Source organism: Lingula anatina, chromosome 1 (assembly GCF_051362555.1).
Source record: "Lingula anatina isolate TDL-2025a chromosome 1, LinAna3.0, whole genome shotgun sequence".
Classification (NCBI taxonomy): domain Eukaryota; kingdom Metazoa; phylum Brachiopoda; class Lingulata; order Lingulida; family Lingulidae; genus Lingula; species Lingula anatina.
In genome coordinates, this window is record NC_141767.1 from 20522995 (window position 1) to 20550464 (window position 27470).

Sequence of the window (27470 nt, forward strand, 5' to 3'; positions counted from 1 at the left end):
TTTACTTTTCCGTAATACTTCATATCCATGAAGCACTGTGGTGCCCAGTTTATATACTTTGGCAGCTAAATCGTTTTACCAAGCACTGACACACCGACACGAGAAAGGTTGATCAAACAAGAAATAGGCTTGATTTATGGAAGATTTGATGACAAGGGCAATGTTCGCGACAAGTTCAAATTAGGATCACTCCTGATTTCCAATCACATAAATGTGACTTGATTATCCGGAGCACAATTCCTTTTACCGACACAGCAACAATGAATATAACAATACACGCCCTAGTCTAAACCCGATCTCCCTTTTCATTGTACAGTTTGGCTAAACTGAGCTACTCATTTCTTCATTGCACGCTTGTCAAAGCTAAACGTTAAAACCTAATTCCTCAAATGTTCGCAAAAGCTTTTTTTGCTTTCAATTTAAGACTTATCAACACGACGCCGTTATTACGCAAAAAAAGTATTGTTCGTTGAGGAAGAATTCGATACCCAATCGTCTGACGTTGACATCCGGCCGCCGCCCTGCATATTTATCAACAAATATAAGATCACGCATTGTGTTCGCCTGAAAGAATACTACACATGAGAACACCCAATAAAGTTAGAATTCAGGACGTCACACTGCTAGGTCCAGGGTATTCAAAACTAAAGTATATCTGACTGGGCGATACAAGTGAAGGCTCAGCGTGTGAAGAGCCTGTTCGCGCACTTGGCTGGCTGTTTATAGATTGATCTCTAGATCACGGGACGAGGGATTTACAGATGGTTTTAGTCACTACAATATGTACGACTTGAATTAGCACTGATAATCACAGACAGCACTTGATACCAGTTGCAGTGGCAGTGATAACGTTGTATTTGGACGGCCTGATACAATAACATTGTTGAGAGGTGAGTTGGGCAGATTTGTTAACTTGACAAACTTCAGCAAAGAGGGAAAACTTGATTATAGACACAATATACTGACAGCAATTTCCTGTGATACTTAGTGATCTATAATGAATGGATCCATTCTATGCGCGGGGCCGGGCCACCCAATCCAGTAGGCTGCAAGCACAGGGTACATGTGTAAGTAAAACCATCACAGGACATGAGAAGATTTAAATCAAAATATGAGAAAGAGTGTTGTAGTAAAGGCATCTAGCTACACTGTAAATCAGATCGTCCCAGCAAAACAAAATATACGAAAGAGTGCAATAGTCGAACACATAGCTAAATTAGTTCGATTCCTGTCTGTCCCAGAAAAAGAATATTTGCAAAGCACGTGGAATTGTAGCTTATAAGTATCAATATTTAAGTATTAAAATTGATATTGTCACTAAATTTTCAAACAGTTCTATTATTTTTTTTATTGACAGGCTTGTCTTTTCGCTTTGTATTTGACATTAAATTGTGCCCTTTTTAATGAATTTTGGAGGGCTTTGTAACGTGAAATGCCCAATGGCAACATTTTAATATTAAAATATTAATTCCCAGGTGTGGCTAACTATTCTCAAACACAGTGGGCTAGATTTGGATACATTTAGTATTTCGTTATGTATGGTTTTTGTGACGCAAACATTTATCATATCTTAGTTTGATAACATACTGCTCTATTTTAGAATCATGCTAATGCTCGATAAAGATAAAGTTTATATCCGCTGCCAGTTAAGAATTAACACGTTTGAAGTCATTGTTACCCTGGTTATTTCTCAATGTTCTTTCATTCTTTTAAACAGTTTAGTTAACAGTTTAATTAAAATTCACGATAAGTTCCTAAAATTACATAACGTTTAAGTTAAAAGGGTGCGTTGGACCTTGCCATCTCTTTTTGCTACCCTGGATTTTCAAAAAAAAAAAAAGTGCTCCTTGCACGCCTACACAATATATATAATGTGTATTGTGCTACCGTGTGTGATTCACTCCCAGTGAGTTTGATAATAACAAGTCTAAGTCAAAATTAGTCAATATTTTATAGTCACTAGATTAGATGTTTTCTAGATAGAATAATGAGAGGCATTCTGCTAATATACAAACAATGTGTCTGTGTCTGGATCTGTATTCCCATTGTTGCCAAATTTACTTATTTATGGTTTTATATATACTGGTTACTAATTTGTATCTATGCATTCTCTCCTGTTGATATAACGTGTGATATAACGCATTTCAACAATGACTAGCCACATGCATTTCTATATCATGCTGCTTTTAGTGGGACGGATTAGACAACGTTTATTTACCTTTTTATTTTTTTTTAGCAAAGCTTTCTTTTTTTTTGTTTTTTTGCATCTCTGTGAAAACTTTAATGTAAGCGTTACCTCGTTGTTTGCTTATCATTATACAAGAAACGTATACACTAAATCGACTAATTTGAAAAAGTCACAATATATTGTACTGGTATACGAGTTAAGGAGTAGACGTTCTTTTCTTCCGTGTGAAAATATCGATTCGATTAAAAGCCATCAAAATGACAAATGGCTCATGTAAAAAACACACATTATGTGCAAACAAGCCTACTTTTAATGATAGCCCTGCGAGTGAAACTATTGATAACGATATACACAAAATAAGACGTTTACTTGTTATAAAAAGAGCTATCTACTCGAACCCTATATGCTGTCACGCGAACTGGTCAAGCTTAATCTTGATTCCAGAGTGGTCGAAATGCGACTCTTCACGCCAGGATCTTGATAGTGGACATGATCTACAACAAAAAAGGTGGCATGAATGATTAGTCACAGTATGTGTAGCACTGGACACTAACGCGACACGCACGAAGTATTTTAATATCATAAAGCTTTCCATCAACACGTGAACTTTTGCCATGTAATATTTAAGTAACATGACTCCCTATGTAAGCTGGTGGGAAACACATCCTTGAGGTCCAACAATGGCATGTTTGAAGAATCCACATAAAGCCCAAGACATAAAGTAAATATGAGGTGAAGTTATTTCATTCTTTTTGCTTTACGTCCTCTAGGGCGTGTGATATTTCTCCAGGACAGAGGTAGGTATAGAGGTCTCGATTTTCTTGACGACCTTCATTTCACGGACTTCTAACGCCATTGACAAGATGTCATTTTGTCTTGGTTTCACCGCTGTCACGTGCATTTTATTACTTAAAAGATCCTTTAATTCTCCTGTGTGGATCGGCATTTGCAATTGCAATTTTATGAAAGCTGCGTCACGTTTTTTCTTAATGATAAAGTTGGTACAGTCTGAGAAGATATCTTGCCTGTAAACAATCCCATAAACGCCACTGGCACGCCGGTACGCTGGTACACCGAAGAACGAATTTTGATCTTCTCTCACAAATATGTAATAGGAGAAAAGTCCTCAACATCGATGTACAAATTTGATGTTGACTATCAAATATTGTCTCAGCCCCAACTTTAAAGGGGATGCGAGTGGGCGAAATTTCGTTTTCCAAACAGTCGCAAGCCTGCAGGGACCTTCACTGGGTCATGTTTTACATGTACGTGCAAATCAGTGTGAAAGCTACAGTTATTTCAGGTTCAACTTTTACAAAATCTATCATTGCAACTTACAATTTACGAGTTTATTTCTTACTTGACTAGAATTGATCAAAATAAACATAAGTTGGCAAGATAACAGGAGTTTTCTCATCTGCTTGCGTACCACGATGCACTGTTCGTGCTGCAATGTGCTTTAATAATTTAAGTTCTGAAGTGTCAAGAAATCATTTGAAAACCATTGAACTTCGAGATGAGAAACATATGTCTTTGAACCAAAGTTGCTCTGTATTCATATCAAAAGAAGAGTAATTATGTGACGAGTTTGACAAAGGCATTCACTTTCTCCTTTCGATTGTCACTTGAAGTGCGCTCGAACTGATTCATTCAAATTCCTCAGTTTGAATACCGGGGTCCTTTACATGAAGTGCTGAACAAGCACTCGCAATCTCGATACCAATAACAAACGGATTTGGTGCAACGAGTTCGTTTCTTAAATGACAAATCATAACCGTGTTTAAATGCACTCGGACTAACCGAACAATTCATATAACATTTTTAAATATTATACTCATGTCTTTACCTCAGAATGAAATGAAACACTAGCACATCATTGATTTGCTTCATATGTATATCCTTTGTAAGGGTAAATATGTTTTGCGGATTAAATTAGATGTTTTGCTAAGTCCCTTTCTAGTCTGTGGTGCGTTTCTAGGTTTTACTGAAGTACAAACTAAGCGTCATATTCTGATATTTTCCAACACCAGGTGTATGATTTTAACACCCCTAGATAACTGAGAAATGAGAAAGACAGATATGAGAATTTCTTAAGAGAAAGTAAAGCATACACTGTTAAAACTCTATCTTCCTTCCTCCATAACTCCACCCTCACCCCCCCCCCCCCCCGCGCTCTTCATATAATAATGATAATAGCGCGCTGTTCACAATTATTATTACATATTAATCCTTAAATAATTAAGATTTATTTTAAACTCATAAAAAGAAATAAGAGCTAAATGAGGCATAACAAGGACCACAAGATACTTTAAGCAAAAAGCAGGGGCCTACTTTAATTTTTCTTGAAACTTACAAAAGAACTAACGTACATGTACTTGCCGTTGAAAGCGGTGTTTGTCTCATTGACTATGATTCTATCATACATGTATTAATACTATTGTTCAGGCTAGGATCCTTTAAAAATCTGAAGGCGAGTAACTTTCTGATTTTGTTTACTATCACTTGAGATACAGGTTGCCAATGTAGATCATGGAGAACTGGTGTGATGTGATGAAAATTGTGAGTTCTACGAAGGAGGCGTGCTGCTGAATTTAAAGACGTTTTACAAGTTGATACTTCAGGTACTCCAAACAAGAGGTTATTTTACTCTTCGAGTCTAGAAGTCAAATTCATTCGCACAAGCCGCCATGGCTTTTTCATCACCGTGTTATCAAATTCGATACCATCCCTCTTCCTCCCCTTCAACTTGATAACCCTCAACGTCCCCAAACATACTGATTAAAAAAATCTACATCACGCTTTCAAAATTTAAACCCACGTTTTCCCGTCTATTCTATTTATATTATTTGTGTTGTCACGCTGCTTTTATCCTGTGGAGTATACCTGAAGCTTTATTGACAAACGTATGGATGACTTCACTGTCAGATTCAACTTGAATGCATTTAAGTAATATCGGAAGTGAGAGGAAATGAGTAATAAGCTTTGTTGGTTATAAGAGAAAAGGTTTTTCATTGCGTAACATGAGAAATCCTAGGAAGAAACTATCTGACACTTGGGGTGTGAACGGACGACTGTAGTCTGGGATATTCCTCACGAAATCGTTAATTCAAATTGAAATTGATCAGAGAAGCGTTGTATCTGAAATACTGTTTGCTGAAGGGATAATATGTGCGATTTAAGTCATAAAGTTACAGCTGGAGACGTGGAAAAAAATCACTCAGACGCAGTCAATTCAGATTCCCCTCCATTAAACCGAGGTTGTTTAAATACTGGATGTCCCATTACGGATTGCATGACAATCGCTAACCTTAATTTCAGGATTTTTCTGTCGATTAACGCTGCAAACAAAGCAGATTACACTGCCTAGTGACCATTCATCTTCTGTTTACTTACAGATAATGATGGAGCTCAATCCATTCCTCATATCTTCCTGTAAGTGAGCCAGCCATCAGTAGTGAACCGTAGTTCAAGAATAATTGTGTGAAAAGACGAAGGGTAACTGTGTGAAAAGACGAAGGATAGCTGTTTATTTTTTTAACGAAGGATAACCCGTGACACAGTTACAAGGATCTAAACATGATGTAGGTGCCAGTCAACTGCTGACATGTTTAAGTAACAAGGAAGATGAAATATGATATTGATATCCAATTTCAGTGTGTGCATTCAAAACCAGGATTTAGCCATTGGAGATAAGTGCTACACTTAGATAGCAGTTTTGGGATTAAGAGATCTGTGATTTTATTTAGATTTGATACAGCGAGAGTATACTTCGACAAAGTCCATCGGGAAATGTATCAATCAAAACAAAAACTCCTTTACTGGAAGATGTTAGCCCTGGAACTTGGATGTATTTTCGTTTTGTTCCAAACTGGGATTCGGAGGGTTGAAGGAGCCGCCTTCGTGCCGCCGACTCAGCCTACAGGGCCCTGCACAATAGTAGGGGAGGGTTCTGCCACGGTCATCGCAGATTGCCAGGCAAAAAATATAATTGATCTCCGTGATATTCTGGTAGGAGACGTTCCCTTGATACCAAGAGAAACGAATATACTGTAAGTAACATGCATATACATGTATAACTGACAGCGATTCGTTCTCAGCCACAATCAACCTTAGCTGATTTTTTATGTTTCCTAAAACTTGGCAATCGACTAGAGGGTCCAATGACTGCCCCTATCGACTCTGAGTATTTAAATATATTAAATTTTATTTTGATATAAAAGGAGAAGAATGTTAATGTGTATGTCTTTTTTCCTTGCCTCAGATTACTTAGTTACAACAAGTTTACCGAAGTGCCAGCAGGAATATTTCGAAATCTCACGAATCTAAGATCACTGTAAGTATATCCTTTTTTAGCACAAAAACTTCTGAAGTCTACTGCAAAATTATTGTATCGTTTATACTTTAATTTTGTATACTATATCTTAGAGTCCCTTAATATCAAAAGGTAGTGGGTATAAATGGAATGTGACTGAAAATGACTGTCAGATCCTTCATAGTTTAAAATCACTTCAAAGAAAGCACTCTGCGTTTTACGACGTTCTTCTTCAAGGTACACCCTTACTGTTTTAGTGCAGAGATGTACTGGTACGTTTCAGATTCTGTATGTTTCTGAAGGGAGGCGACGTTCAAGCCAATTTTGGAATGCGTTATGAAGGGTGGGGGGTTTCATTAGGACATAGAAATTTCAAGCGAGGGTGGAATAATTTAATACCAAATTTTTAGAGTCTTAGAATTTTAACTAACATCTTCGTTGTTGCCAGTATCAATTATGAACGTTTGTTTTCATAAAACTATGATATTCATGTTGGGAAGTCTGTGTGGGAGAAAAAAAACAACATTCTGGGATAACAATCTAATATAATGGTCGCAATAAAGTCCGTGTGAACAGTGATGAAAAGGACTTGACATTGATAGTATGGATGATATTGGACATGCTATCTTACACTGTAAGGGTGTTATTACGAGTACAGATTGTTAAGACTAAAAATACATTTTAACTTACTGGACGGACATTTTAAAATATGCGCAGGATATCCATTTAACATCAAAAATAAAATATATTTAAGGCTCGACTGTCATCACTATTTATATGCTTCTACTTGTATTGACAAAACATTCACTGATAACTTTGCTGTTTTCAGTTACATGCAGTTGAACAATCCTCCAATAGAGTGGATCGAAGAGAGAGCATTCGAAGGATTACACAGATTAGTTACTCTGTAAGGCTAATAGACTTTATTCTAAACTTTGTTTTTAACTGCCGTTGTGGAGGCGCTCCATATACAACTGAAATGAAATGAGACACATCTTAAAACACGATTTTCTTTTCTTACTTTTTACCTTAGCCTACTTACAAGGAAAAAACAAACAATCAAAGAAGTCCAGGACATTTATATATAAGGGCGTTATTTTTGAAAAGCTATAAATGAAATTAATTACAACAGCTCAATAAGGAAATTGTTCAAGCTTTTTGCCTTTTGTTTAATTTTCAGGTCAATCCATTCCAATGTAGTGGAAAAAATCCACCGAGACACATTTTACGGTCTATCGGCAGTGGCCAATTTGTAAGTAAGGTTAAATGATATATGTACACGGTAAATTTTCATGTATTTGCTAATGATATGTCAAGTACTTCAGACTATTAAATAGGTAATATATTGCAACTGTAACTATAATGACTCCAACGAGTATAAATATCTGCAGTGTTGTTGCAATGTATGTGCGTACTCTTGTTAGAACATGAAATCTTTGGTTATATATCTAACTGTTTTTTTCCCTAGGACATTAAATCCTATCCAATCGTTTGCTCCGGATGCATTTATCCACACCCCAAGATTAACAAATCTGTAAGTAATTCATTTATTCGTGGACAGTATACAGGCCTTAATTGTTATTCTCCATGTTCATACACGTACATGTACATGTACATGTTCAAATGACAACAAAAAAAGTAAAATTTAATTGTGCTTAAGATGAAAGGAAAGCATGTATTACCATGAACCAAGGAGTTATAACTCCTTGCATGAACAGACTCAAACCATCAACTGCAGACAACTGGTGGAAAATCTACCGTGCAATGACTCGGCCTAATTATTTTAAAATGAAATCGAAAGCGAGTTAGTTTGTATCGGTTGCAATTTGTGTTCATTTTGACATGTCTGACCAGTGAGCTTTACCAGTGCGGTCCAAAAAGCAGCCTTTAAAAGAACGATATAATTTGCGTATAAAACACTAAACAGACTCAATAAGAAAGGCAGGAACAAGATGCAGGTTAAAGATAGGGTTAATTTTGTACACTTGACTTTTGAAGGGCTTCTTATTCGCTGAAGTGCAAAAATATGAAAGCAAAAAGGAGCATCAACATTGGTGCCTAGGTCTAGATAATATATAGATTACCCCTGTTGGTGCCTGTACATCTAGTACATTTAGATGTACTTAACAGTAGTTTGTAGTATGCAGCAATCCTTAATACACGTGGGTCTTTGACTTCTGTTTGTTTTATTTGTCAACTTTTATCAATGTCTCTGCTAGTGACATAAATTAGTTTTATTATTGACTTTCTTTTCTTTTTTTTTATGTTCACCCCTGAAATTTCCTCAGATCTCAATATGTGAATACACTTGGACCAAGGAATTGTACCTTCTTGGTTGAACTTAGTGACTTGTCTTGAGAAATCGGTGGCTTGAGAAACCATGTGCTCTTTATTCTGTCTGTACTAGTACTAACTCCAGTGCATAATTGATGATGTAAAATCTACATATAATATATATATAAGATACTGGGTATATGACACACAACGTGTAAAGTCTTATTACTACATTACACTAAGTTGAAGTTTAATTTTCTTGTAAAAAGATAAAATCCATTAACTAAATGCCAGACTAGTTTATTTAAATAATAGACATTGATCAAAGTCACCACATGGCTGAGCAAAGAAGAAAAAAAAAAAAAATTAAAGTCTAAGATGGGAGGTGGGAGAGGAGGCATATTCTAGTACTGGTGGTGTAGTTCATGTTAGTACCAGCATTGGTATATGGTATATGTCTAATTAATGGGTTTTCTTCCTGTTCCCTTAGCCAAATCCTGGACCTGCCATTGCCTTATGATATACATCGATTTACATACAGTTCAATTAATGAATCAATTATACTTAATTACAGAGATCTGACCATGAGCTGCACACTTCCATCAGTTGGTGTGTACAAATTCCTCCTACAGAGACCTTCTCAAGTGCATATTATAGGCAGCATTCAGTGCACACAAGGGGGAAATCTAAGGCAGGCTCTCCAAGCATTAGGAGTTGACCCAGGTTTGAGGGCTGTTTGTTTGTCTGAAATTTTGGTAATGGAACACATGGATTTTGTGTGCTATAAAAGCAGACCTGTATGCAGGCCTGTAACTGGAGCGAGGGGAGTGAAATTTTTGTGGGAAAAGATACACTTTTACAGAAAAAGAACTCCCCCCTTTGAAATTTCTGGCTATATGGGTATTGACAAAGCCCATGTGATTATATGCACCTCCTAAAACATTCTACTTATATCAAAATCACAGCTTTGTGAGCATTTACTTTTGTGTCCCATCATAACGTTTGTTGTATAGTGGTTATTGCGACTAGTGCACATTGCAGAGAAGAAACACAACACTTTTAAAATGTTCAATCATTAGCTAAAGATAGCTTTTTTTTGGATAATGCCCTATACATGACACTTTTTGTTGCAGTTGCGGTTGTACCAGATAGTATATTGTTATTCTCAGGAGAATGACATTGCAACTGCAAAGAAAGTTCAGTTGTGTTTTTAAAAATTTTCAGACCTGCCAGCCAGTAACATGTGCTACACTTGCACTAATGTTGATGATTACCGAGACTGTGAACAGCCCCAAAGTTGCAGGACAGGATTTGTAAGTATTTACCTATTTAGATATACTGTCAACCTGAACATTGCTGTACAGTTTTCAGGTAATCTATGGGATGGCTATATTGCTATATTCTTCAGTATTGCTTAATAACCATCTTTGTATGTATATTTATATATATATATAATGTAATTTAATCCATTTTCAAATTAATAATTAAATATATGGTAGCATGATGGTTTCAAATTCTCTCTGATGGTAATTATTGTAACATATTTAATGCAAGGTTTATATGAATGGAATTTTTGCAAAATGCCAAAAATAATTTTAAGTTAAAAAGAATTAAGAAACCTTTTTACTATGAATTATTGGGCCAGGCACAGTAAAATGGTATATGCAGTAATGCTTTTGTGACCCTTGCTTTTGAGATGTTGGATAGACTCCTAGCACTATACATAGTACATGTAAAGGTGTATGTGCACCTTATTATTTCAGAATTCTTGTGGAAGTTTTTTTAATCAAACGAAAAGTGGTCTTAGAATTACCAAGGGATGCATGAATTTGGATGCATGTATGAACCGGACAGCAAGAATGAATCCAGCCAGGTGCTATGAAGAGAATTCCACCTTTGCCTGTTCCACCTGCTGTCTTGGAGATAACTGTAATAGTTTAGGACAGTCTAATAGAACAGGCATGTATCAAACATTATGGTCTTGTAAGCCCGTTGTATCCATTTATTTTTATTTACTTATTTGGAGGGTGGATGCTGACACAATAGATTTTTACTGTATTTTCATTTATTAAATCCAAAGTCATAGTTTGTTATGAAATCGTTGACACATTTGCCAAAGAAAGTTTTATTTTTTTTCAAGATTTTCTTAGGATTAATACAATCAAAGTAGAATAGTCATTTAGACTCCATAAACAGTAAAAAGGGACAAAAAATATAAAAAAAGTTTTGCCTAAAAGTAACGGTACATTACATGTAGTTTTGCTGGCCATATAGATTGTCTGTATTTCCTAACTGGAAAGATGGGGGAAGGGAGTGGACAAACCATTTTTTCCAGATATTTAGAAAATATCTAAATATTTTTGAGAGTTGAGAGTAGGCCACACCTGATTCAGGAATGGCTTGTTACAAGGTTGCATTCTCAAACCACTCTTAACAACTTAACTGTACAATGCAAAGGGTTCCAAGACTGACAGTGTAGAGTAAGTTCTTTTTGTTTTATTTTTCTTTGATGATTGTTACAGAACAGTCTGTACATTTGGTCAGGTGTGGGAGTCTAGTCTTGGTGCTAGAGCAGGAGCTGGAGCTGTTTTAACAGCTAAGATATATTAAAACAATTCTTGTTTTGATTTTCAGAGGTACAGCGCAATTTTAACATACTGTTTACCCATGACATCTCTCCATCCTCACCAGCATACCAGACTCTTTGGCCTATATTCCACACCAAGGTATGTAGTGCAAATTAGAATTTTGTTGAGGTAACCTTTTTCAAAAGATACTGGTATCTGTAATTTCTGTGACTTGCAAGTCTGTTGTTTCACAAGCTTATAACATTGCAGATTTTTTTTTAATGAGAAAGAAATTGTTTTTCAGTTAGAGAAAGTTTTGCATGAAGTAATACCTGGAAGACATGAAATTGAAATTGTATCCATAAAACCAAGGTAGGTTATTTTTTATTTCATGTATCTGTACATGCACAAAAATGGTCTGATTATAAATGCAGTCAGAGAAAAATGAGGGTAAACTACAGAATGAATTGGTAATTATTTTTTGAAATTTTTTCTTGTTTTGGTGCAATATTTTGGAAAGGACTTACTCTTGCTATGAGTTAATGGAAATAAGGGCATGTGTGGACAAAAACTCCATTAAGACATTGCTGAATGAAGCAATAAACCTAACCTATCTATTAGTTTGATAATTAAAGGTGCTGTAGAATGTTTTATAACTGCACTGTATTTATATATGAATCTGTCTTACATGTATTTGATATTTTGCATCAATTTATTTTTAATTACAGTCCAGTAAGTACTTTCAGTGGTGTGGTTTCTAATGTCACTATCCGCAGCTTTATCGACAGTTCTTTAAATGTTTCTGTCACAAGAGGAAATATCAGCAGAGAAATCAACAGAGCAGTACAAAACAATGAATTGGTTGATGTTGCTTTGAGTGGACTGCGGCATTTTCCAGAGCTTGTGTGGGGTAAATTACATCAAATTATTCATTGATTAACATTTCTTTAGCTGTATAAAAATAAAATGTACCATAAAATTTCCTATTTGATGAAATATTGCTGAAAAATGATGATGAACTTAATAATTTCAATTAAAACACTTTTAAAATAAATTTCTAATTTTTTTTCAGGTTTGTGTTTACATACTGTTGACAATAGCAGCCATGGTGTTTACCAGTGGAGACGAAGATGGACCAACGCAACAATTGTGACAAGATCTTTTTATTTGCCCTGTGTGCACCATCTTAGAAATCCTAATACCACTGCTGTTAAACAGTGGTAAGTGCATGTCGTTATATAAATGTCATCTGTTTTAAACACTGCACCAAAATTTGAAAAAGGCTGATCCTAAGTATTTATTTGAAAAGTACAGTATGCTATAAATGTACGTATATGTGGAGGAGGGCTTCACTTGGAGACAGGATGAGAGCTAATTTTCAAGATGCTGTATGATATGTGATTGGTCAGCTTTTAAATTGCGTTTTCAATATTTCAACTCTTCTGTCTGTGTCTGTCCCCAACTTTGTCTTATTTCGGATTATATTTGTTTTTTCAGTACAATGGATGTGTCGTCAGGTATTGTATACTGGTTGCCAACAAATTTTGAGAACTGCACGACAAAGACCACTGAAGGACTCCATAATTTAAATGCCACAAAAATTAACAGAAGTAAGTTCCTTTTTACTTTTTTCTGCCCATCAAAAGATTTAAGCATAGTTTTAAGTACATACTTGGATAATAATGATTTCATTGAGTAGTCATCCTTTCCTCATAGTTTTTTAATAGTAAATTAATGTAAATGGTTCTTTTCCTATATAAAGTTTTCAGATACAAAAATGCTTTACTGGAAGGATTCATTGATACTTATACAAAGACAAACATGTATTTTTTGTAGATAATGTTCAGCAAGTATCACAAGTCCTGAGTAATGTAACATCCAACTCTGAAGAATTATCAGGCACTGATGTTGAAATTGCCACAGATGTTTTGGACAGCATTTTGACATTAAATTCAACAGAGGTGGCACGTGTGGCAAAAGATGTTGTCCTAACACAGAGTAACTTGCTGGGGAGTGGTCAGAACTCTTTGCTACAGTCAGAAACAAACACCCAGTCAGTGAACAGGTAAAACTGATATCATTAATTTTACAGATATGAGCCAGTAGTTTGCCATTGAAGAGACAGTACAAATACATTAATAGTTTTCTTAATTAAAACTATTTTTTGTATTGTTCCAATTGTCAATTCATTTTTGATTTATTATATATGCATTTTAACCCTCCTATTAAGTGTACTGTATATTTTTTCCCATTCAAATTAGGCTATGGTAGATTATCTTTAATAAGTCTTTTGTCAATGTTGCAGGATACTACGGGGTATTGATACTTTTGCTGAAAGAGTTGATATTGAGGGAACAAATCTGACCATTGTGGCCCCAAACTTAGCAGTGTCAGTTGTCTCAGCAAATGCAGCAGACCCAGAATTCAGTGGTTTAGGATTTGATAGTGTGTCTGATGAAAGACATGATGTTCCTCATGAGGACACTGTAAGTGAGACTGAGATGTAGAAATGTAATGATGATAATTGGTGACAATTGGCAGGGGGGCAGTTACTACGTGTAGTACATTATGGAACAGCCACTGATAAAAGGTGCTCCATGGCAATACATAAATTAAGCCCATATATAAAAATATATGGAAACTTGATCTATTCAGAACCAAGGCCTAATGTAATTGTTATTGTTTTTAACTTGAAACTTATAAGGGCTACTGTCTCTTTGTTAGCTAAATAAGGATTAAATTTTCCAATTAAACACATCATTTAATTTAATTGTGACAATGTTTTAATAATAATAATAATAATATTTATTTCTTAAAACCGCACTACACTACCGTCTCAGTGCTGTTTACAGGTAAAATTATCAGGATTACAACTAAATATATAGATAATAAAAGCTAAGGTAAAAAACAATTAAAATAATTTTTAGAAAATATTTTTATGTCATCTAGGTTAGACTTGTGGGGTCTGAGAATGAACCCGTCCCAGATGTGGCTGATGTTGGCATACGTCTGCCAAGGACATTATTCAAAGGACTAAATACCACACAGCCAGCCAGTGCTTCCAGAGTCCACTTTGTGGTCTACCAACAGAATACTTTTTTCAAGGTACCTTATTATTATTATTTTTACTTCCACAAAGGAAGAAAATGTTTTTGTGTTTCTTGATTAGTTATAATTTAAAAAACACCTTTTGAGATAATTTTCAGGAGGAGAGGTCAGAAATGTGCTAACTCATGTATCTAATCGATCAAAGTTTAGTAGAGATCCATCAATTAATTAAAAGTAATGAGGATAAGGCTGCCTTGGTCCTGGCTATGTGAAATACACTCTCTGTTGTCCTTGTATTCCAGGTACTGGCCTCTCTCAGTGACAGTCCTGGCTCTGTGAAGACCAACACCAGTGTTTACCCATATGTGGACATTAATGGTCATATCATTGCGGGCAGTGTGGTTGGTCTGACCATCCAGAAGCTTGCTGACCCAGTCACTATATCATTCAGACATCTGGAGAGAGAAAATGAAGTAAGAATAATTTATGTTTTTGGATAAAGAAAAAAGTGTTTCCTTGTAAAGATTTTCTTGACTTTTTGTCATTCATTCTATAACTTTGAATGATATTTAGAATGGGACAGGTTCATGTACTGTGCAAATTATTTTGTATTGGAAGTTTATTAGGTAGATATATTTATCAATATTTGAAATGTAATAAATATACACTTTGACTTCCAGTAAGCATAGTTCTTGATTTGATCACTGTGAGAGATATTTTATCATTTTATTTAATATTTTTACATGGTGCTTGTAAGGATTTTTCTTCATATGTGTCACAAACCCAGTGACATATCTTGAATTAAAGCTTTATACAAAAGGAGGTTCCTCAACAAAAGCCATTTCATCCATTCCATTCCAGACTGTCAAAAACTCCCAGTGTGTATTCTGGGACTTCTCTGCCAACAGTGGTCAAGGAGGATGGTCAGGGCGTGGCTGTAGACTGGCAGGTGACCAGCCGGGAAACAGGACGGTCTGCCAGTGTGACCATCTCACTAATTTTGCTTTGCTGGTGGTAAGTGCCAGTGAACTCTCACCCCAGTTTGAATCCAGTATGACAATTGCTTCAGTCAGTTGCCATGCAGGATGTGGTCAAGTTGAGTCCAATTTTCTTTTGACAAGTCAGCAAAAAGATATTAAAGGGATAATAACTCTTCATATGATATCTATATTTCACAATAAAAACATTGTGAACAACTCATAGAAATATAATATATTCTGTTTTACCACAAAAATGGCAGTTACAGCTATTATTCTGATATGTGAGCTTGTCTTCAGACCACGTGACCTCCATTGATAGCTATACTCTGTTATAATCTCTTAAGAGATTTTAACAAAAAACCAAACTTTTTAGAAAAAAACCAGGGACTAACTTTGAATGTAAAAATGGATTCATTAACCATTGGTTAGTATGGGAAAATTGTTGTTTACTCCAGGAAAATTAATTTTTTGGCCAAAACGAAGAGTTATTATCCCTTTAATTTTTAAGGTTTTGAACAAAAGTTTAATAGTAGTTTATCATATTATTATCTAGTCATAGATTCAGATCATGGGACATGTCACATGTGTGTCATGTCAGAGAAGATTGTTTTGTGCTGACACCATGTATAGGCTACAGTGAAAAAAATATATACATGTAAATATGTACATTGCAGGATGTTTATGGCACAGGTTCAGGAATTGATGAGTTGAACAGAAGAATTCTGATGATTGTCACCTATGTGGGCTGTGGTCTCAGTATTTTGGGTCTGTTGTTGACAATCATCTCCTACCTGGCATACAGGTAATAGTTTTGTGTTTTATCATTATTGCCAGTACAGATTATTCTTAATTTGTATTTTTGAATGCAGAACCAAAGATATGGATACCAGACTTGCAAATAATACACAATGCAAGTTGAGCAATGATCAATCAGATGTTTATGTTAGTAATAAAGTTTTTCTTCTCATTCTGCGATATTTCATTAAAAAGAGGACAGGTTGTGTTTATACCGTCATTATATCTAGGGAAGTTTCTAGGGACAAAATTTTTATAAATTTAAATACAAAACTGGAAAAGTCATATTTTCATTAATACCCTCAAATAGACATGTTTAAGTTTCATACTATAAGTTCCTTAATTTATGCATCCCTGTGTTTCTATCAGTTTTAATTTAATCAAATTCTTTTTAAAATAGATTTCCCTGTATGATAAGCAAGTAAGTCATGTTAGATTCCCATTCACAGCAGGCAATGAGTTAACCAAAATGATTTATTCTCAATTTTATCAATAGAATCAAGTAATTGAGTGTTAATAGTTCTGTGTACATGACAAATACTGTATCAAAAAAAAAAAAAAAAAAAAAAAAAAAAAACTTCAAAAATGACAATACTGGGTATATCTTAATTGCAATATGAACTTCTGACAAAACTTCACTGCAGGTCTAGTGTCAAGAGAACTTATGTGTGTCCTTTGCTGTCACCGGATAATTAGATTATACCTGTTTATTTTAATGAACATTGATCTGAGCTAAAGAAGTCCTGAATGTAACACCCAGTAAGCACAACCTTAAACAATGAACTAATCAAGTTTGCTATGTATGCAAATGCTTAAGTTGAATTTGAATGTGGCTTTATAGATATCATTAGTTGATTTCACACTTCATGAGAAACTTAATCAATTGAAAAAGATAATAACACTCATGATGCATGTTAATATTATACATGTATGTTTTATCCTGCCATACCTTAGCCACAATTACATGCTTTAAGATTTATTGAATTATAATATATATATATATATATATATATATATATATATATATATATATATATATATATATATATATTAAATTGGTTTATGTATGTATGTATGCTTTCTGTCTCCAACCCAGTTTATTTCTTTCCCCAACAAATCTAGAAAGCAACTTATACATAAAAAGACAATTTATGCTCTACATTTTGTTTAAAATAAATTGCCTGTTTGTCTGGTAACCTATTCATTTCAACATACAACTTTTCCCAGAAGTGGCAGCTAAATTATAAGACTTATTTTTTTTTACTAGGTGATATGTGGTCTCATATTTAACTGCTAATATTGATTCCATTGTTCTATGAACTTAACACTGATAAAATAATATTGTGGAATCATTTGTTGACTCTAATAAATGTTTTGATCTGAAAAGCACTGTAATTAATCAATGTGGTATTCATATAGTAGTTTATGATAATGTCTGCATGTGCCAGATTTATTTTAAAAATCATTTGATTTCAAAAGTCTTCTTTGCAGAGTTTTATATGACTTACATTTTTAGGAAATAGTGGAAAGACCAGTTACGGGAATTTGATCTAGCTATGCTTGTTCAGCTGGGCCTCCTTTCTGCATGAAGTTGTATATAATTTGTTACATTTTCTAGGAAGTTGCGCAAAGACACTCCTTCCAAGATCTTGATCCAGTTGTGTTTTGCTTTGCTGGGTTTAAATATTGTTTATGTAGCTGGAACACAAAACCTGAGCAATGTTATTGCATGCAAGGTATAGCATGGCTTTATTTGTTATTGTTTTATTGTTTTTTATTGTCACAACAGTTCCAAATACATTTTTGTTTATTATTCACATTAAATTCCAAAACTGTAATATGAATTTTTCCAATGCAAGCTTACACTTGTCTTACTGTATTTTTTCTTTTTATACTGCATGTTTAGCCAATTTAAGACAAAAGTACCTATTAAATTTACTTATTTGCATTTACTGAACTTAGATATAGGGATTCAGGATATATTTCTAGCAGTGAGATTTCATTGGGGGCCATAAAGGAAAGGGTATGGGTAAAAGATGTGCTTAACCTCCCTTTTCCACTTCATAAAAAATAATGATATTGACAGTAGTGATAGCAATGTGAATAATAATACTGATAGGGTAGCTGATACCAGGAGGGACTATGAATCCCCATCTATCTGAAACTACCCTTTCTAAATTGTGTATTTATTCTTTATTTGCCAGACTGTTGCCATATTGCTCCACTACTTCTTGCTGGCAACTCTGATGTGGATGTTGATAGAAGCTTTCTACATGTACTTGGCTCTGGTGAAAGTTTTCCAGACTTACTACAGGAAGCTTCTGCTCAAGTTTGCCATAGTTGGCTGGGGTAAATAGTGTCACTACTTTATCTATACAGAATGTTTGATGTATATTGCATGTAAAAAGCTATTCACCATGATATTTAAAGCCTCCCAGAGACAGGACATTTTTTAAAATTTTATTTATTGTGTTACATTATGTTTTCTTTTGTGTTTCGGTGTATTTTGTATCTCTTTTAATTTTTTTTTAGTTTGACCCTTATTTTAGATTAATTCTCAACATATTATATTTTTACTTTGAAATTTGTCATCTTAGATTAAAGTACATATTGTATATCTTGAATGAACACAAGCAAAAAGTTTATCACTTATGAGACTACTTTTTCACACTATATCAACAAAAAGTAAATATACATGCAACACAGATATATATTATTTTATGCTTTAGGTGCACCACTGGTGATAGTTGGAATCACACTGGCCATCAATGTTGACAATTATAACTATTACGCTGGATATGAAGAAGCCTTGTGAGTACTATTGCTTTAAAGTATTTGTGTAAATAATTAATATATAGAAAAACACTTAGAGTGGCAGAAAATCTTGGGCAGAATATGAATAGTGGTAGCTGGATCTCACATCAGCAAATGATGACACATTCTTAATCATTTTTAAAAGATATTGTCAGTACCCATTAGCCTTTTGACACCAGCAGGCAAGATGCAAAGCTGAAAATACGCAAAAGTCTCAATTTAAACATGTTTATAGTGACCTTTATGAATGCTTAGGATTGATCCAGTGATTTCTGTCAGTCTGACCTTGGCCTCACAAGTAGATACTATATTATACTTTCAAAGAGATGAATTGTCAACTTGAAATCTTTTTCAGCTGCTGGCTTACAGTTGTACCGATGTATGTGACAGTGATCACCCCGGTGGCTGTGACAGTTCTCCTCAATTTTGTGGCGTTTGGGTTAGTTTTCCATCAGATTCGGAGCCATGTCCAGCAGAAAAAGATCACCAAGACCCAGAAGGCATCCTCGGTGTCACAAGTCCGAGGAGCCCTGAGCATCATGGTCTTGTTGGGGCTGACCTGGGTTTTTGCCTTCTTTACCTTCAGTGCAAGGTTCATAGTATTCCACTATTTGTTTGCCATCTTCAACTCCTTGCAAGGACTCTTTGTATTCATATTCCACTGCTTCTTGAAACATGATGTCCGTATGATGTGGATGAGAAGTTTGCCTTGCTGTCCAAAACCCAAAGACAGCTCCACATTCAATTCTTCTACTGGAGGTAAGAGAAAATTTCAAATTAATTCTAAAGCACTGGGATGTTTGATTCATGATGGCTAATTAAAGAGCCTGGCCTAAAGTACAAAGTGTGCTCTGCAAATTACTGGGTAGATTTGTAGCAGTACTAGCATAAGGAGTGCAGTTAAAAAGTGAATAAGGACATTTACTACACAATATACAACATGAGGCTTGGAATCCAGATATAAGTTTTGTCATATTGATTTTGAACACAAGGCTCATTTAAACTATAACTCTGTTTTTGAAAAACACCATTAGTCTTTTTGAAAGATATCGGCCATCAGGGTGGCCTCGATTTTTAAACACAAAATAATGCTTTCATACTAGTATTTCAGAGGCTGACTTACCCTTTGCAGGCTAAGAAAATAACTCAATTTTGTATCACTTTTTTTAAATTGACAATGTGCATTCATGATTATACATATACATGTATAATATATATCCTCTCAGTTGCCTTGGGAAAACTTGGCAGTCGTGTGCATCCTGCCAGGGCTAGACTCCCTGGAGCCAGGAAGGGTAGGTGGTGTGCAACTTGTGGACAAACTAATTTATTTATTCCCAACTAATTACTTTATATTTGCTTCAGTCATGCACCCTAATGGGAATCCCACTAAATGAGAATAACCAAAATAACTTTTTTATTTTTAGATTATGAAGATCTACAGGAAAACTCCTATTTGGATGTTTTAACTGTACATGTTATATTATTTCAGGCTGTATTTGTGTTATCATGATATCCCATATACCCTAGCCTTGGTGTTTTGCAAATGCAAAATCTATTTTTTCTCTCGCAACACTTATACATCATTTTCCGTTAAAAACCTTTCCCAGTGTTTTACTGTTAATTACATGAGTTTCATTGTTTTCCTTCACACCATTTTTTAAGTTAGGATATCCTTATTTTTATTTCTTTTTTGTTTTGTATTTTTAGTTTCAAACTCATCTAAAATGACCACAAGTAGTAGTATTAACAGCCTTGGTCAATTGGCAATGGAAGAAAAAAATGTTAAGGTCCCACTTAACAATGCTTATGAAACTAGTGAGTGAAGCCTTTCTTGTTTTTTAGTTCAGTGTTACTTGGTTGTTTTTTTATTGTTAATTTTTATTTTATTTGAATTCAATTTACTATTATAAGGTTGTATAGAGTTGTTCTTTTGAATTATTCATCATTTTTTTCAGTAGAAATACATTGTTGTCATTATCTAAGTAATTTTTATCTAAGTAATTTTTAGTTACTAGTTAATGTTAAAAAATTTCATGGTGCATTATGTAATTATCTCAATGTGCCCAATTTAACATCTTAAACACTTGATCATAACATTAAATGTGATAGCCATTAAAATCATCTCCTCAAATAGAAAACTAAAATAAAAAGGAAAATATTTGCAAATTCATTGTAGATCTTGTAGCTAGTTGTAGATCTTGACAGCAAATTAATTGATATCCAGGATCAACCCAAACCACTGCTATATCATTTTGGCCTTTTTGCAGTTTCACCAGTTCCTGATTACCATAATATTTTGGTACTCCATGGTTTAGTACTCTAATGGGTCATTTTGGATTATCATTTTGATTTTACAGTCAATTATTTTAAGTAAAATCTAAAAATCTCATTGGGTTTAAAATAAATAAAAGTGGCCTTAACTGTCCAAATATCACCGGGTATTGTAATATTGTGTAATTGTTTGATTTCATTAATTGAAAATCACATTACTAAAGGAAATATAAAAGTGATACATTTATCTAGTGTTTTTATACATACAAGCTAAGGTACTCTTATATTTTTGTATGTGTATCACTTTCCTATATTCTTTAGCATTATGATTTTTTTTTTGCTTATTGGGCTTTTTATATTTTATTGTTAGCTTTTTTGTTAAAATTTCTCATTGATACGTGTATTTGGCTACCCTCCCCACCAGCTTTTATTGTCTTGTTAAAATAGAATAATTTTGCTGTCAATTTTTTTTATTCAAATTGTTATCTTGTGGAACAAATATTTCATTATAGTTATATAGAGTATATTCTTTCCTTTTAGTCCCAAGCAAGGGTAAAGTATATGAGACGAAATATGGTCCTGATCCAACTATCATCAAAAATGGAGGCATTAATAACAAGGGATTTTATTAACTGAGGTGAATAATTACTTAAAATTGCAAACAGAACTGATATTAATGGAATTGGAGCAGTAAATGCTGATATTGTGCCTGTACTGTGCAACACTGAAGAACCAATTCTGAAGGATTAGTTTCTAAGGACAATACTCCTTGTTTATACATTATTTATTATTTTTGCCTTTGCCAGTTATGTTTCACTAGCATTGTAAGCTGCTTTTTTTTTTTGCAGAGATCAACAATGTAATGAACAAAGCATTGTTAAGATGCATATATACAAAATGGTAATTATTGAGTTACAATTGTTGTTTAACACACGTAACAAACATGATTGACATGAGACTAAGGAGGATTTCTCTGTTGAATTTGAAATTACAATTTGAATTTGCTCTCTATATTACCCTGTCAGAATGAATTGTTTCTGTTAATGTGTAATACTATAAAACTATATAGACTCCTACAAGTTTTAAAATAGGAGGTAAGAAGTTAGAGTCACTCCATTCTTGTCAGCAATAAACATTTGTGTGTACATAGTTGAAAAATGCATATCACATAGGTCCTACATGGAACATGAATTCATTCAAGTTTATGTCTTAACATTGGTATTTCTTAACAATATACCAGTACATTCGAAAAAAACACAGCACAACATAAAAATTAAGAATTACAAAAAAAAAAAAAAAAAAAAAAAAGGTGGAGCTCAATTTTGCACCATATTCACTTTTTCCAAACTTGCAAGGTTGTATTTTGTTGAAAAATAATAATTTTAATACATCAGGAAAAAAATGCAATACTCCTGTGGCTGTTATACAGTTAACAGTTCTAAAAGCTGTTGATACAATCATCTAAATACAAAATACAAATGAACATTATGTGATGATGTCAAGCCCAGGTTGAATTTATGAATGAAATGTGCTTTTAAGTTAAAACTCTAGAAATATTGCAATATTGCTTAGCAATTTGAAATCTAGAAATTGTGATATTTTTTATGTGATATCTTTAGGATATGTATTATAAACCAACAAAAGCATTGTAAGGGTCTTTTTTCTTTAAGTTTATAACCCTTATTATGGTCTTTGTTTAGAAAGAAATATATTATTAAGAATGTTTATAATAATAATAGTATTATTTGCAATACATTATTTATGCAAGGCATAACTGAACAAAATAGAAAATAATATTAAAGAACATTCAGGAATAGAAAACTTTATTTGCCAATGCACCAAATTTTTCATTGATCGAATATCAAGTAGAGTCAAAGAGGTAAAAGCAATAAACCTTAATATTTACAAAATATATTTTATTATTCTGTATGCAGTAACAACTTATTTCAGTCCCCTTCAATCTTTTGCACAAGGTTGAATTTTACCCTTTTTCACCTTCAACTTACTGTCAAAATATATTAAACATTGTACTCTTTGCAATAAAATAAATTTCTTGAAGTTTTAGTTTGAATTTTTTAATCCACCATCCACCTAATATTTTGATCTTATATCCATGAATCTGAGATCTGGTAAAAATTTAAAATTTTAAAATACTGACAAATAGCATTATCACTAAACAAAATTGAACAAAACTTCAAAAGAAAAGGTTATCAATCAGACAATAGTGATGCCACATAACAATGATGTTGGAACTTTTGAAGTCTTTGGGGACATAAACATTCATGTATCAAATTATACACTTTTGCCTTTGGTAAAAATCCACTTCTTGGTCGACATCATTATTCTGAAGACTATATAAACCTCTTCACCAACATCAATAGTAATATGTGATATTTATGTTAATTTAAACAGACTCAACTAAATATCAAAAACAGGTTCCTGCACCATCTTTGTAAAAGGATAATTTTCACAGTTCAAAATAAACTCATCATGCCAACTATTAACAAATACATGTATCTGGGTTTCTTTCACAAATTGCATGACTGGTATGAAACAATTATGAAGAGTGAGATTGAATTTAATTATCACATAAAGTGCATACATAACTACTTGCTGTCATGTTAAAAATAACATAAACAGTTAAAAAGTAAAATGGGTTTTATAATAAATTAATTTCTTATAATATATCATATGAGAAAGTTATGAAAATGGCAGACCAGTTTCTGCAACAAAACCACCAAAGAAAGTTTGGAAAAAATAAAATGTGAAGACAAAAATTGCACAATATTAAAGATTGCTATCCAAAGCAAACGTAATAAAGTCACTCTACAAAAACAAATCAGGTATTTGGCACAATAATTAAAATAAGTACACAGTGAATACCACAATTTTTATGACTTTTGATGTATGGCCATATGCCTCCTTAATATGGAAGCATCATTAAACTTTCTAGCACACAACTGGCACTGAAATGGCTTTTCTCCAGTGTGGATACGTTTGTGGCGTGTTAGAGCACTTTTCTGTGTAAACCTCTTCTTACATTCCTCACAGGCATATGGGCGCTCTCCTGTATGTGTTCGCATGTGCGTATTCAGTGCACCACGGGTGTGCATCTGCGTCCCACAGACTTGACACTGGTATCTTTTATGCTCGTTGTGGGTTTCCAAATGCTGTTCATAAGACCTCCTATAGTAATACGGCTTACAGCAATGTGGACACCAGTATACAGGGGTACCTTCATGCATTCTCTGATGCTCCAGTAAATAATACTTGCTGGCATATGCATTGCCGCATTGCTCACAGACATATGAGGGAGGGTTGGCACTGTGTGCCTTAAGTTTGTGTACCTCCAGGTACTGTGCACTGGCAAATAATCTTTCACATAATTCACAACGGAAAGATTGAGATTCAGAGGTGTGTCGTTTTGTGTGCAAATACAAACCTACTTTGGTTGTAAATTTTTTTCCACATATCCTACAAACATGCCTAACTTTGTAGTGAACTTTTTCCAGATGGCTTTTCATATCAGCTCTGATACCAAACATCTTGTCACATAAAGAACACTGTAAAGACTTCTGCAGGTGCTTTCTTTTCATGTGAACCTTGAAATGGCAACGGTATTCACTTTTAAAGTCACAGTATTTGCAGGATACTTTCCCTTTCTCTACTGTACAGTGAGGTTTTATGTTACTCCAGTTAAATGACTTCATTTTCTTAGCAACATCGTTCGTCTCTTTCATTTTTCTATCAATGCCACCAGCATTCAGTGGATTGTCCTGTTGAGTCCTTATGGTGGAAGTTTGTTGAAATGTGTCACCAACAGGATTATTTTCCATTTGTAGCATGGTCATCTCACCGAATTCTGTCCCTGACTCAGCCCCTGAGTTTAGATTTTTCTCACATCCTTTTAAATGCGCCACCAAACCTGTTTTCTTGGCAAATTTCTCTCCACACTTAAGACATGGAAAATTACTTGGGGGTCTTTTCACCTTCTTTTTCCCACCACAACTATGCAATTGCAGGTAGTCTGACCGCTTATATGTTTTTCCACACAGATGACATAAATATCTCAGCTTCCAGTGCTTACATGCCAAATGATCCTTCATGCTTGCTTTGTCTTTACCTACCAGACCACACAGAGAACAGACCCATTTCTCCAGCATATGTTCATTCATAATATGGTTACAGTAATCATTGCAAGTCTTTGAAATAACATCACAGAAGTCACACATTTGTTCATATTTGTTGGCATCTTCTACTCCCAGGGCTACAGACTGTGAATTAGTGTTTTGTCCTTTCCTTGCAGCATTCTGTAAACAATACCTCTTCCTGAGTGGTCTGCCTAGAAGTACAAAAAGCACATATTTATTATTTTTCTGCATGGACGAATAAACTGCTAACTACAAATCATTGGCCATTCCTCAGTGTTTTCCTTCTTTTTCATATATTTTCTTGATACAAAAATCATTAAGAAAATCTTTTATCCCATGAAAAAGAAATTAACTTGCAATCTGTACTCCATCTTCTGTGTATTTACCTCTTTTCGTCCGTGGCATAACTTTATGGAGATTTTCACCAGGGTCCATTTCATTGCTTTTATCTTCCTCTAAATGATGCTCTTCTTGGCTAACACGTACATCATTCTTTATACCAAGGCTCTCTGTCCATATTGGGGTGTGATGACTCGGAGCAAGTATTTTGGCACTGTTGTCACTTGCTGCAGTATTCATGTCTCTTATGACGCTACCTTGGCTGATTTTACCAACTGTTGGATTTTGCATCACATAAGCTTCACTGTGCATTTGGCCAAGTTGAACAGGAATAGACGATGAAAAAGATGATGATGATGATGGTGTGCAATCTTTTGGGTCTGCGGACGAACTACAACCTTGTACTAACCTAGTCCCCAAATGTCGATCATACTCACTAGCTAAAGCATCATATAAATCACGCACTCCTTCCCAGCTACCTTGAACGTGGCACTGTTTAATAGGACTGTCATCATGGTTAGCGTCAAGTTGTTCGATTTTGCAGTCTCCGACGACCCAATTCTGACGCAAGTTCAGCACGCTGCTCAAGTCAGTGACAGTTTTTGTAGCATTGGGTATAGTCTGCAGAATTTCTTGGGCAATAATAGCTGTAACAGAAGTATAAACTGGCATATTTGTACTAGTGCCCTCAGTAGGGAAAACCTAGTTGAGCGGCATTGATACATGTAGCGTATCGAAATAGAACTCCACAAGCTGAAGAGTTACGCAGATACGCGAAAGAGAAGTGAAGAGCTGTTCGTGGCTGCGCTCAAGAAATATTGAAAGAAGTAGAGTCTTCATCAACATCTGGTTTGATAATGAATTATTACCTTTCATTCTTCATTTGATTGTCAATCTGCCAACAATACCTGCCTCATGAAAAATCCAAAGACATATGTATCGTCATTGATAACCATAGCCTACATTATTAGGCCTACATGTAGGTGCCATATACATGTACAATATGTTTAAAACATAGAAAATTATGTAAATTCAAAAATAAATAAATAAATAAACAAAACAAATAAAATAAAAAAGAAATAAATAAAAAGAAATAAAAAACGCAATTAAATCTGAGAACATTTAAGGGGACAGTAAACCAGCTCGAAGGCCATCAACTGCTGCTCCCCCCTCCCCCCAAACCGTTCGTTTGCTCTACCTACGACACTGAAAACTAAAGGTAACAAGAAGCACTGAATGATTTAAAATACCTATTTTAGGCGACTAGATGAGGGTGTGGACACTACTCGGGGTACCACTAAGTTTTTATTTATTTATTTTACTTTTTCTAACGCAAAAAAATCCCATTGGTTTTCAGTGGCGGATTTAGAGGGGGGTTAGGGGGTCTGGGCTCCCCCTTCGGTTACTGAAAATTATATCACACCAATATATATATTCCCTAGTGAAATTGACTAGCTAAATCATAGTTCTAAACCGTACCAAAGGGCACCGTTTGCTCTCCAAAACACCAAAAATTGGTCGGGGTCCTTGAGCAGCCACACCAAGGGTACGATGGTCGGCTTCGCCTCCGAGGCCTGTCGTTCCGGACCCCCCTTCCCCCCTCCTTCGAATAATCATGGATCTGCCCCTGGTTTTAGTGAAACTTTTTTAAATGCATAAACATATCGGCATTTCGATTTAGAGATTCATGTATGTGGGATCGTTCGGACACCATACATGTACATGTATCTG

The 27470-nt window shown here is 34.6% G+C and overlaps 2 protein-coding genes across 6 annotated transcripts; one reads left to right on the top strand and one right to left on the bottom strand.

Moving 5' to 3' along the window:
• The first annotated feature begins 558 nt into the window (after positions 1 to 558).
• On the top strand, positions 559 to 23307 carry LOC106151056 (adhesion G protein-coupled receptor G6). 5 transcript variants are annotated; one of them, XM_013524134.3, is made up of 27 exons: positions 559 to 890; positions 5584 to 6237; positions 6450 to 6521; positions 7330 to 7407; positions 7681 to 7752; positions 7969 to 8034; positions 9349 to 9497; positions 9999 to 10087; positions 10538 to 10733; positions 11409 to 11500; positions 11646 to 11713; positions 12070 to 12251; positions 12414 to 12561; positions 12839 to 12951; positions 13178 to 13406; positions 13647 to 13827; positions 14291 to 14446; positions 14692 to 14862; positions 15251 to 15403; positions 16044 to 16171; positions 16565 to 16585; positions 17783 to 17900; positions 18369 to 18513; positions 18894 to 18975; positions 19334 to 19737; positions 20686 to 20793; positions 21790 to 23307. In XM_013524134.3, the coding sequence occupies exons 2-27, from the start codon at positions 5978 to 5980 to the stop codon at positions 21879 to 21881; spliced, it is 3573 nt and encodes a 1190-aa protein (XP_013379588.2). In that variant the 5' UTR covers positions 559 to 890; positions 5584 to 5977; the 3' UTR covers positions 21882 to 23307. The 5 variants fall into 5 exon arrangements, with proteins under 5 accessions (XP_013379588.2, XP_013379590.2, XP_013379589.2 ...); XM_013524135.3 differs by lacking the exon at positions 559 to 890 and adding an exon at positions 901 to 1067; XM_087006574.1 differs by lacking the exon at positions 559 to 890 and adding an exon at positions 2965 to 2985.
• Positions 23151 to 26496, bottom strand: LOC106151058 (uncharacterized). The gene is made up of 2 exons (XM_013524138.3): positions 25787 to 26496; positions 23151 to 25591 (listed from the first exon to the last, which is right to left on the bottom strand). Exons 1-2 carry the CDS (start codon positions 26409 to 26411, stop codon positions 24141 to 24143), a joined length of 2076 nt encoding a protein of 691 aa, XP_013379592.2. The 5' UTR covers positions 26412 to 26496; the 3' UTR covers positions 23151 to 24140.
• Positions 26497 to 27470: the final 974 nt, after the last annotated feature.

Bases quoted from the DNA above. Each gene is read 5' to 3' on its own strand.
- LOC106151056 (XM_013524134.3), top strand. From the start codon at position 5,978: ATGTATCAATCAAAACAAAAACTCCTTTACTGGAAGATGTTAGCCCTG. The intron at 11,714-12,069 runs GTAGGTTATTTT...TTTTAATTACAG, and splicing joins ATTGTATCCATAAAACCAAG to TCCAGTAAGTACTTTCAGTG. The intron at 19,738-20,685 runs GTAAGAGAAAAT...TTGTATTTTTAG, and splicing joins ATTCAATTCTTCTACTGGAG to TTTCAAACTCATCTAAAATG.
- LOC106151058 (XM_013524138.3), bottom strand. From the start codon at position 26,411: ATGCCAGTTTATACTTCTGTTACAGCTATTATTGCCCAAGAAATTCTG. The intron at 25,592-25,786 runs GTAAATACACAG...TTGTACTTCTAG, and splicing joins TATGCCACGGACGAAAAGAG to GCAGACCACTCAGGAAGAGG.